At 48.9% G+C, this 12,282-nt stretch overlaps 1 protein-coding gene across 1 annotated transcript in view; it reads left to right on the forward strand.

Moving 5' to 3' along the window:
* The first annotated feature begins 1,050 nt into the window (after positions 1-1,050).
* TMCO1 (transmembrane and coiled-coil domains 1) overlaps positions 1,051-12,282 on the forward strand; it is a 68,035-nt gene continuing 56,803 nt past the window's right edge. The window contains exon 1 of the mRNA XM_073642565.1: positions 1,051-1,204. Coding sequence (XP_073498666.1) covers positions 1,135-1,204 — 70 coding nt within the window. The 5' untranslated portion in view covers positions 1,051-1,134. The remainder of the gene's footprint in view (positions 1,205-12,282) is intronic.

A 12,282-nucleotide genomic window follows, 5' to 3' on the forward strand; every position in this document is an offset into this window, starting at 1 on the left:
CTATCTGCCCCTACACTACATGGGATGTTCCTCCCCCCTCCCACTCCAGCCAGGAACAGGCTCGGTCGCACCTGCACATTTCTAAGTGGGAGTGCCGTCGGCCTGCTCCCCGGAAATGGGATGTATGTAGTGCATGCAGTCTATCTGAGCTCAGTTCCACACTCCTTCCTTACCCGGGAGTGGAATATCACACCTCTGGCTGAGGTGCAATACCCCTGTAGCAGCCGGATCCTCAGGGTGCTACACATGCGTTTTTTCTGCCAGGGAGATGCAGAAATGATGCAGAAATTTTCTGCTTCATTTCTGCATCGTGTGCACATAGCCTTATTTGCGCTGCAGAAACGCTGCGGAAAAATCCGCAGCATGTGCATTGACATTGCAGAATGCCTTTGGGGACCATGGGGTGCGGATTACCATGCATTTTTAATGCGTTTCCGCTGCGGAAATTCCGCAGCGTAAACGCTTGAAAAACGCATGTATATCCGCACCCCATGGTCCCCAATGGGATTCCGCAAGTTCTATGCACATGCTGCGGATTTTTCCGCAGCGTTTATGCCGCGTTCAAAAATCCGCAGCATGTCATTTAATTTTGCGTTTCCGCAAGCAGAATTGCCTTTGTCCAATGCATAAAAAACGCAAGGCAATTCCGCATGTGGAAAACGCGTGATAAACGCGCAAAAAATGCGCGATAAACGCGTGTGGAATTCCGCATGCGTTTTTCCGGGAGAGGACTTGCATTTATGCAGCAGAAATTTTCTGCTTCATAAATGCAACGTGGGCACATAGCCTTAAAAGCCAGATGAGGCGACTAGACTGCAATGTGTATGAGGATCCTGAAGCAGCGCCATCTAGTGGTGGCAGTGCTGTAACTGTCTACAGCGGAGGGGATTTATTGAGGACCTCGCTCCAGTATCTCCGATCCAGTCTCCTCAGCAGTGACCTGTCCAGAGTGGAGTGGATAATGGGAGAACCTCAGAAGATCAACTCCGATCTACACGCAACCGTCACTCGTGTCCGCTTACAACGCCCACAACACGTCACCCACTCAGGAGCAGTGTACGGTCACGCTCCCAGCATGCCTCTGTCTTCTGTACGCCGGCGCGTTGAGTGGCTGCTGCTGCTGGCTCTGGGATCATGAGTACGATGTTTGCGGACACCGTCCTGATCGTCTTTATCTCGGTGTGCACGGCGCTGCTGGCGGAGGGTGAGTGGCGCCTGGTGGGAAGCCTGGCCTATAGCTCTGTACGGGGGCTCAGTGACCTCCCTGTATAAGCCGCTGTACTGCACATGTGACCCGGGGCTGCAGGACCTGACCTGTAGGGGAGCCCCGGCCTATAGCTCGGTATGGGGGCTCAGTGACCTCCCTGTATAAGCCGCTGTACTGCACATGTAACCCGGGGCTGTAGGACCTGACCTGTAGGGGAGACCTGGCCTATAGCTCGGTACGGGGGCTCAGTGACCTCCCTGTATAAGCCGCTGTACTGCACATGTAACCCGGGGCTGCAGGACCTGACCTGTAGGGGAGACCTGGCCTATAGCTCTGTACGGGGGCTCAGTGACCTCCCTGTATAAGCCACTGTACTGCACATGTAACCCGGGGCTGCAGGACCTGACCTGTAGGGGAGACCTGGCCTATAGCTCTGTACGGGGGCTCAGTGACCTCCCTGTATAAGCCGCTGTACTGCACATGTAACCCGGGGCTGCAGGACCTGACCTGTAGGGGAGACCTGGCCTATAGCTCTGTACGGGGGCTCAGTGACCGCCCTGTATAAGCCGCTGTACTGCACACACAACCCGGGGCTGCAGGACCTGACCTGTAGGGGAGACCTGGCCTATAGCTCTGTACGGGGGCTCAGTGACCGCCCTGTATAAGCCGCTGTACTGCACATGTAACCCGGGGCTGCAGGACCTGACCTGTAGGGGAGACCTGGCCTATAGCTCTGTACGGAGCTCAGTGACCTCCCTGTATAAGCCGCTGTACTGCACACACAACCCGGGGCTGCAGGACCTGACCTGTAGGGGAGACCTGGCCTATAGCTCTGTACGGGGGCTCAGTGACCTCCCTGTATAAGCCGCTGTACTGCACATGTAACCCGGGGCTGCAGGACCTGACCTGTAGGGGAGACCTGGCCTATAGCTCTGTACGGGGGCTCAGTGACCTCCCTGTATAAGCCGCTGTACTGCACATGTGACCCGGGGCTGCAGGACCTGACCTGTAGGGGAGCCCCGGCCTATAGCTCGGTATGGGGGCTCAGTGACCTCCCTGTATAAGCCGCTGTACTGCACATGTAACCCGGGGCTGTAGGACCTGACCTGTAGGGGAGACCTGGCCTATAGCTCGGTACGGGGGCTCAGTGACCTCCCTGTATAAGCCGCTGTACTGCACATGTAACCCGGGGCTGCAGGACCTGACCTGTAGGGGAGACCTGGCCTATAGCTCTGTACGGGGGCTCAGTGACCTCCCTGTATAAGCCACTGTACTGCACATGTAACCCGGGGCTGTAGGACCTGACCTGTAGGGGAGACCTGGCCTATAGCTCGGTACGGGGGCTCAGTGACCGCCCTGTATAAGCCGCTGTACTGCACATGTGACCCGGGGCTGCAGGACCTGACCTGTAGGGGAGACCTGGCCTATAGCTCTGTACGGGGGCTCAGTGACCTCCCTGTATAAGCCACTGTACTGCACATGTAACCCGGGGCTGCAGGACCTGACCTGTAGGGGAGACCTGGCCTATAGCTCTGTACGGGGGCTCAGTGACCGCCCTGTATAAGCCGCTGTACTGCACACACAACCCGGGGCTGCAGGACCTGACCTGTAGGGGAGACCTGGCCTATAGCTCTGTACGGGGGCTCAGTGACCGCCCTGTATAAGCCGCTGTACTGCACATGTAACCCGGGGCTGCAGGACCTGACCTGTAGGGGAGACCTGGCCTATAGCTCTGTACGGAGCTCAGTGACCTCCCTGTATAAGCCGCTGTACTGCACACACAACCCGGGGCTGCAGGACCTGACCTGTAGGGGAGACCTGGCCTATAGCTCTGTACGGGGGCTCAGTGACCTCCCTGTATAAGCCGCTGTACTGCACATGTAACCCGGGGCTGCAGGACCTGACCTGTAGGGGAGACCTGGCCTATAGCTCTGTACGGGGGCTCAGTGACCTCCCTGTATAAGCCGCTGTACTGCACACACAACCCGGGGCTGCAGGACCTGACCTGTAGGGGAGACCTGGCCTATAGCTCTGTACGGGGGCTCAGTGACCTCCCTGTATAAGCCACTGTACTGCACATGTAACCCGGGGCTGCAGGACCTGACCTGTAGGGGAGACCTGGCCTATAGCTCGGTACGGGGGCTCAGTGCCCGCCCTGTATAAGCCGCTGTACCGCATACATAACCCGGGGCTGCAGGACCTGACCTGTAGGGGAGACCTGGCCTATAGCTCGGTACGGGGGCTCAGTGACCGCCCTGTATAAGCCGCTGTACCGCATACATAACCCGGGGCTGCAGGACCTGACCTGTAGGGGAGACCTGGCCTATAGCTCTGTACGGGGGCTCAGTGACCTCCCTGTATAAGCCACTGTACTGCACATGTAACCCGGGGCTGCAGGACCTGACCTGTAGGGATGACGTGGCCTATACCTCGGTACGGGGGCTCAGTGACCGCCCTATATAAGCCGCTGTACTGCACATGTGACCCGGGGCTGCAGGACCTGACTTGTAGGGGAGACCTGGCCTATAGCTCGGTACGGGGGCTCAGTGACCGCCCTGTATAAGCCGCTGTACTGCACATGTAACCCGGGGCTGCAGGACCTGACCTGTAGCTCTGTACGGGGGCTCAGTAACCGCCCTGTATAAGCCGCTGTACCGCACACATAACCTGGGGCTGCAGGACCTGACCTGTAGGGGAGACCTGGCCTATAGCTCGGTACGGGGGCTCAGTGACCGCCCTGTATAAGCCGCTGTACTGCACATGTGACCCGGGGCTGCAGGACCTGACCTGTAGGGGAGACCTGGCCTATAGCTCTGTACGGGGGCTCAGTAACCGCCCTGTATAAGCCGCTGTACCGCATACATAACCCGGGGCTGCAGGACCTGACCTGTAGGGGAGGCCTGGCCTATAGCTCAGTATGGGGGGCTCAGTGACTGCTCTGTATAGGCCGCTGTACCGCACATGTAACCCGGGGCTGCAGGACCTGACCTGTAGGGGAGACCTGGCCTATAGCTCGGTATGGGGGCTCAGTGACTGCCCTGTATAAGCCGCTGTAATGCACATGTAACCCGGGGCTGTAGGACCTGACCTGTAGGGGAGGCCTGGCCTATAGCTCGGTATGGGGGCTCAGTGACCGCCCTGTTATAAGCCGCTGTACTGCACATGTAACCCGGGGCTGCAGGACCTGACCTGTAGGGAAGCCCAGGCCTATAGCTCGGTACGGGGCTCAGTGACCACCCTGTTTAAGCCGCTGTACTGCACATGTAACCCGGGGCTGTAGGACCTGACCTGTAGGGGAGACCTGGCCTCTAGCTCTGTACGGGGGCTCAATGACCGCCCTGTATAAGCCGCTGTATCGCACACACATCCCGGGGCTGCAGGACCTGACCTGTAGGGGAGACCTGGCCTATAGCTCGGTACGGAGCTCAGTGACCGCCCTGTATAATCCGCTGTACTGCACACACAACCCGGGGCTGCAGGACCTCACCTGTAGGGGAGACGTGGCCTATAGCTCGGTACGGAGCTCAGTGACCGCCCTGTATAAGCCGCTGTACTGCACCCACAACCCGGTGCTGCAGGACCTGGCCTATAACTCTGTAGGGGGGCTTAGTGACCGCCTTGTATAAGCCGCTGTACCGCATACACAACCTGGGGCTGCAGGACCTGACTTGTAGGGGAGACCTGGCCTATAGCTCTGTATGGGGGCTCAGTGACCGCCCTATATAAGCCGCTGTACTGCACACATCCCGGGGCTGCAGGACCTGACCTTTAGGGGAGCCCCGGCCTATAGCTCGGTACGGGGGCTCAGTGACCGCCCTATTTAAGTCGCTGTACTGCACATGTAACCCGGGGCTGCAGGACCTGACCTGTAGGGGAGCCCCAGCCTATAGCTCTGTACGGGGGCTCAGTGACCGCCCTGTATAAGCCGCTGTACTGCACATATATCCCGGGGCTGCAGGACCTGACCTGTAGGGGAGACCCGGCCTATAGCTTGGTACGGGGGCTCAGTGACCGCCCTGTGTAGGCTGCAGGGCTTGACCTGTAGGGGAGGCCCGGCCACTCATACAAGGGCAGCTGCACTTCCTCTGTCATGGGCGCAAGGTCTGTGCATGGACATGGCTCCTTTCACCTTTCCTTACTGCTGCACTGGTCTGGGGTGTTACCTCACTGCATATATTGGGAGCTGGACCTGGCAGGTTGGCTTTTGACAAACCTGAACTTTTTCATCAGTGGTCTCAGGGGCAGCTGCTCTCTCCTCAGCCCAGGGCTAGCTGTCTGCTGAATAAGCCTGGTGAGCAGATATGTAAGGAGCGTGGCTGCCCTAAAGGATGGTTTTCTGCCGAAACGATCAATGATAAGATCAATCATCGCCCTAATACACAGGCTGCCCTAACCTGAGCAGGGTGCATTGGTCTCTTCCTACAGTTTGCATATTAGCAGTGCACTTACTCCAGGAGACGTGCTGCCGACAGCGTTCATTTATGGTCCAGCGCATATTATCGTGGCTGCTGGTCTGGAGCTGTGAGCCGCTCCTACCACCCGCCATACACTGGCCTGACGACACCTGTGTCATGCAGCAATGATGACCTTGTGCCAGGCCGGCAAATCCAAATAAGAGCCACGGATGGTAGGAGGTGGTTCTCACCGCTAATGTCCAGCAGTCACAGATTACTGACCAGGTTGGACGAGTTGCTTCACGACAAGTCCCATGATGAGTATTCTGAGTTTTAGATGTTGCTGTTCTGCACCATTAGCTAAATTAGGTTACTTGTGTTTTTTCATTGCATTTTTTACACACTTCTTTATTGTGGGGTTTTTTTTTCAGCTGCAATTTGTCTTTATTTGTATGTCATGCTTTGAATAAAACTGCTTTGTTTTCCATTCATCCTGTTACTTTGCTTTGATCAAAACGTTATACAGTCATGGGCTGATTACATGCATTTTTACTGCATGTCCCCTGCGGTAACACTATAAAAACATGAGTGTTTTTTTTTTTTTTTTTTTCCACGTATCGTTTTAAGTCTATGGGGAAAATTTACAAATAATATAGTAACATAGTTTTTAGGCTATATGCCCACAATGCAGAAATGCTCCAAATTTTTTCCTGAGAGTTTCTGCATCTCCCTGGCAGAAAAAACGCATGCCGATTGTACATGCGTTTTCCTGCCAGGGACATGCGGATGTGAAGCGTTCTTCACATGCATTTCAACATGCGGGTTGTCAAGCGCTTTCAAGAGATTTTAGCATCACTTGGAAAGTGCTTGACAACTTGGTCACACTATATAAATCCATGCAAACGGCGTGGATTTATATAGTGTGACCGAAAGAAAGGTAAAAAATAAAATCTATACTTGCCTTCTGATGGCCCCCGGTGTCTTTATCTGATGCGTCCTGGCAGCTCGTGGTACACTGAAGGACCTGCCGACGTCAGCGTCGCGTGACCCTTCACATGACTAAATGACGTCATGGCAGGTCCTATTTAGACCATCTTGAGCTGCCAGCAAGCAGTCTCCTCTTCTCCAAACCTGGGTATCATCCGCACATTGAAACGCATGGATTCCGCATGTACAGATGCAGTGGTCTGGATGTCATGTGGTCCAATGCAAGTCAATGGCGGCGAAAACGCCGCACATCCGCAAAATAATTGGTAGTGCTGCGGATTTTTCCGCAATGATAATCCGCAGCGGAAATTTCCACAGCACATGCGGATTATCATTGGGGAACATGGCAGACCATCTACCAAGGGTTTTTTAAGCGTTTCCGCAGCGGCAATTCCGCTGCAGAAACGCTTAAACCCTTGGTAGAAGGTCTGCCATGTTCCCCAATGATAATCCGCATGAGCTGTGCACATGCTGCGGAAATTTCCGCTGCGGATTATCATTGCGGAAAAATACGCAGCATGTCCATTAATTTTGCGGACACGCAGCGTAATCGCCGCCATTGACTTGCATTGAACCGCGTGACATCCACATCACTTCATCTGTACATGCGGATATCACACCGTTCAATGTGCGGATGGTACCCAGGTCTGGAGGAGAGGAGACTCCATAGAACCTGTTAAAGAATTTAAAATAAAAAAATAAAGATTATACTTGCCTTCCGATGTCGTCCCAGTGTTTTCTCCGCTCCGTCTGGTCTGCTGTATGGGTCGCGGTGTTGTGAAGGACCTGCCATGATGTCATTGAGTCATGTGACCTGACACATGACTCAATGATGTCGCCGCAGGTCCTTCACACCACCGCGAGCTGCCCAAGACACCGGACGGAGCAGAGAAAACACCGGGAGGACATCGGAAGGCAAGTATAATCTTTATTTTTTACCATTCGTATTCATTTTTTTTTTTTTTTTTTTTTTTCATCCAACTTGGTCACACTACTATAAATCCATGCCGGTTGCATGGATTTATATAGTGTGAACAAGTTGTCAAGCACTTTTCCAAGTGGTGCTAAAATCGCTTGGAAAAGCGCTTGATAACCCGCATGCGGAAATGCATAAAAACGCTTGACAAACGCTTCTACCTGGCGGGAAAAACGCATGTAAAATACACATGCGTTTTTCCTGCCAGGGAGAAGCGGAAAAAATATGCAGCATTTATGCATCGTGGGCACATAGCCTTACTTCAATCTTAAGGCTAAGTCCATCTAGTTCAACCCATAGCCTAGCATGTTGATCCAGAGGAAGGCAAAAAAAAAACCATGTGGCAACACTAAGCTCCACATTGGGGAAAAAAATTCCTTCCTGACTCCACATACGACAATCAGACTAGTTCCCTGGATCAACGCCCTGTCAAGGAATCTAGTATTTATAACCTGTAATATTATACATTTCAAGAAAGGCATCCAAGCCCATCATAAATTTTAACAGTGAATCACTCATTACAACATCATGCGGCAGAGAGTTCCATAGTCTCACTGCTCTTACAGTAAAGAAACCCATCTGTGATTATGATTAAACCTTCTTTCCTCCAGACGTAGAAGATGCCCCCTTGTCCCCGTCTCAGAGTAAAAAGATCAGTAGAAGGTCTTTGTACTGTCCCCTCATATACTTGTACATAGTAATAAGATCACCCCTAAACCTTCTTTTTTCCACAGTAAATAACCCCAAGTGTAATAACCTGTCTTCGTATTGCAGACCTCCCAGTCCTCTAATAAAACACATATTTACCATAAAAGAAATGTGCTTGATAAAGATATTAAAACCACACCTCAGGTCATTTACTGTAGTGTAAAAAAACAGTATATATATCTATGGTATATAAATCCGATCCACTTTGCAGGAACTAAAATACGCTGTGTTATGCACAATATTTTCACAGTTGGAACCTAGCCTGAACCCCTTCCTGCATTAGGACATGAATAAAGGCACATTCAGACATTTATCCAAATCTGTCTGAGATCGAGCCACAATGCATGGAAAGGTCATACCTCTCCTGACCCGAGCGTGATGGCTCCATATAAATATGATGGGTGCCCCATGCATACCAGGATTGGAAGAAGAGGGGTGCCCCATGCATACCAGGTTTGGGGGAAGAGGGGTGCCCCATGCATATCAGGATGGGGGACATTACCCCTATAACAGTGTCAGCAGCAGACCCCCTCCGCAGTAATTCAAACAAGCTGCTACCCTTGCAGGTAAATGATAATCTCTTGGGCTGTGTGAACTCTCCTTTCAAATCATTGAACGATATGAAATAATCAGAGAACATAAAGACCAGAAAAAAATGATCCTTGTTTTCCAGGTATGACATTCCATATATAGATAAGCCAAAGATTAGTTATAGGAAACAACAAAAAAAAAGAAAGGAAGAAGATCATGGGAAGATTCATATAACATAATAGATAAAATCCATACAAATTTAGAGGAGGAATCGCTATTAGAAATCACTATACACTGTACTAGTTCTTGTTCCTCCACTAGTCAAATGGAACAGGATAAAGTAGTTATGGACCCTATAGAGACTAATATAAATAACAAGGCGAAAGAATCTTTTCATCAAAAACATAAGAATGGGGCTGTATCATATCTCCCATTACCTAACTCCTGTGCAAATGGATCCAATAATTACACATAATAGATTTGAGACATTAACAGACCTGAATGTGGAAGATACACCAAAAGAAATAAATTCTCCAATAAAAACACGTTCTAGAACAAACAGAAAAAACCGGCAGTATAAAAGGATTGCAGTGAATGAAAAAATTTCTTCCACACCCGCCCCCAAAAAAACAAAAGGAGATTGTAGGGGGGGATCCTCCAAGAAAAAGATTACTGGATAAAAGAATATAAAGTAATTGATACGGGGCAAAAAAATCTACAATCTGAGCAAATATGAAATGACTAGAACGGAATACAACTTATTACAGAAGAAAAAATCATGCAAAATTTAGCCTTAAAGAAGTATTATTGGAAAAAAGATTTGAATAAACCAATTAATAAAATAGAAAAACATAGAATTAAAGGAACATCCATCCATCCATCCATACATACATAGTTGAAGTGCAAATCGATGTATAATCCAATACAGGAATACTCAGAAGCCTTCAACACTCTTCAAAATTTGGTTATTAGGGACATGTATAAGAGAGTAAAAAACAATATACTAATTTAACAAGGGAAGAGGAAATAAGTATCAAAAATGTTTTAAGATTCACTTCTTAGCGCATCTCTAGTTTTTTACATTGTATTTTACTGGTCTGCACTTGGGCAAAGGTGCCTTTGAGTTTGCAGCTTTGAAGTAGACAAACTTAGTACTAGTGCAAATCCCTCTTTTTTTAGTTAAAAACGTATCCCGCAAAAAACAAGCCCTTACATGACTGTCGGTCGAAATATGGAAAAATTATAGCTCTCAAATATGGCGATACAAAAAATAAATAAAACCAATTCTTCACCTGCTGTTGATTTGTTCATTCTGCCTCCCAAAGATCGCACTATGACTTGGCTCACATTTATCCTGTGCTCTGCGCTGAGCTCTTACATCGGGGTTTAATGTATTTCAGAGACACGGATTCAGACGGAACCACCGGTGGAAGATTCCCTGTAATGAAGCAGATGGAAACACTGTGGATGCCGTCTGGCCTGTGATCCGCTCTAGTCAGTCTTTTTAGGCATGCATAAAAGTGCTATCGGCCACAGTTTTGTGCACTTCTGAAAAGGACATTACTGATCAGAGGCCATACGGAGTCCAGAGTAACTCTGCTGCCTCATTATATAGAATGGATCTCTCAGTGGGGGAAGAGGGGTTCATCTGAATCACATCACGCTGAGATTTAGATGGAAATATAAGTGCTCAGCGTAGAAATGTCATCCCAAACGTTATGTAAAATGTTCCTAACTAAAGCTTCAAATTAATCCACAAAAAAAGCCCCCACGCAGATTCGTCATCTGTTAACTGAAATATAGGGAGCTTCCACGTTACCGATAGCACAAAGACTCTGGAAAAGCGAAATGGCTCCTGCCCCCCCCCCCCCCCAAAACAAATTCAGCAAATTCTGCACTCCCAAATCCAAATGCCCCCCTCTCTTCTGAGCTCCACAGTGTGCCTAAACTATATTTAGCGTCCACATGTTTGCCATTTTTTTGTAGCGATGAGAGCTCGTCTAATTTACAGGTGCATGTCTCCTGAAGCCTGAGCTGGTCACTACAGCGTACTGGTCACTACAACGGCAAATTTGCAATTTTCACTCTGCAACATCCATTGCTGCTTGTTTCTGGAAAACATCAATGGCGTCAAAATCGTCACTACACCTGTAAAGAAATTCCCAAAGAGGTATAATTTCCAAAATGGGATCACTTGAGAGGGATTCTGCTCTTCTAGAACTTAGGGTGCCTATATATGGAGTCTGCAAACTATTCTTGGAAAATCTGCGCTCCGTCCCTTTCGAGTCTCGCCGTGTGGCTAAGCAGTACTGTACAGCCACATATGGAGTATTTTTAAATTCAGCAGAAATTGTGGTAAAAAATTTGTTGCCATTTTTACCCATTTCCCAGTGTGAAAATATAAAATCTGGGGCTAAAACAAAATTTTGGTGGTAAAAATGTAATTATTTTTTTCTTCATTGCCCAATAGTATAAAATTCTGTGACCCACCTGTGGTGTCGATTTGATCACTGCACCCCTAGATGAATTCATTGAGAGGTGTAGTTTGTAAAATGGGGCCACTTATGGAGGGGCGTTCTGCTGTTCTGGCACTTCAAGGTCTCTGCCAATGTGACATGGTACCGTCAAACCAGTCCAGCAAAATCTGAACTCCAATTTGGCGCTGCTTTCCACTGTGCCTCCAAAAGTAGTTTTTGACCACATATGGGGTATCTATGTAAGCAGGAGAAATTGCACAACAAATTGTATGATACAATTTCTCCTGTTACCTTTGTGAAAATGCTAAATTTGGGGCTAAAAAAAAAACATTTTTTGTGGGAAAAATTATTTATATTTTCGCAGCTCAACATTATAAACTTCTGTGAAGCACCTGGGGTTTAAGGTGCTCACCACATATTGAGATGTGGAAACTAGACCCCTCGGGGAACCTAATTGTCACTTGTGGGGGGTTTCCACTGTTTAGGCACATCAGGGGCTCTCCAAATGTGACATGGCGTCTGCTAATTATTCCAGCAAACTTTACATTCAAAAAGTCAAACTGCGCTCCTTCCCTTCCGAGCCCTGCCGTGCGCCCAAACAGTGTTTTTTCCCCACATATGGGGTATCTGCGTACTCAGGAGAAATTGCACAACAAATTTTGGGGTCCATTTTTTTTGGTTACCCTTGTGAAAATAACAAAATTGGGGTCTAAAGTAAATTTTTTTTGTGAAAAAAACAAAAATGATTAACTTTTTTTTTTTAATTTTCTGTCATATAGACCCCTCAAAGTAACTTCTTCAAATGTGATGTGGTCCAAAAAAATGGTTTTGTATATTTTCATTAAAAAATGAGAAATCGCTGGTCAACTTTTAACCCTTATAACTTCCTAACAAAAAAAAATTGTGCTGATGTAAAGTAGACATGTGAGAAATGTTATTTATTAACTATTTTGTGTGACGTAATTTTTATGACCTTAAACCAGAGTTAAGTTTGAAAATTGT

The sequence above is a fragment of the Phyllobates terribilis genome, unplaced genomic scaffold, assembly GCF_046119375.1.
Source record: "Phyllobates terribilis strain yellow unplaced genomic scaffold, ASM4611937v1 Scaffold_8__6_contigs__length_399053987, whole genome shotgun sequence".
NCBI classification, from domain to species: domain Eukaryota; kingdom Metazoa; phylum Chordata; class Amphibia; order Anura; family Dendrobatidae; genus Phyllobates; species Phyllobates terribilis.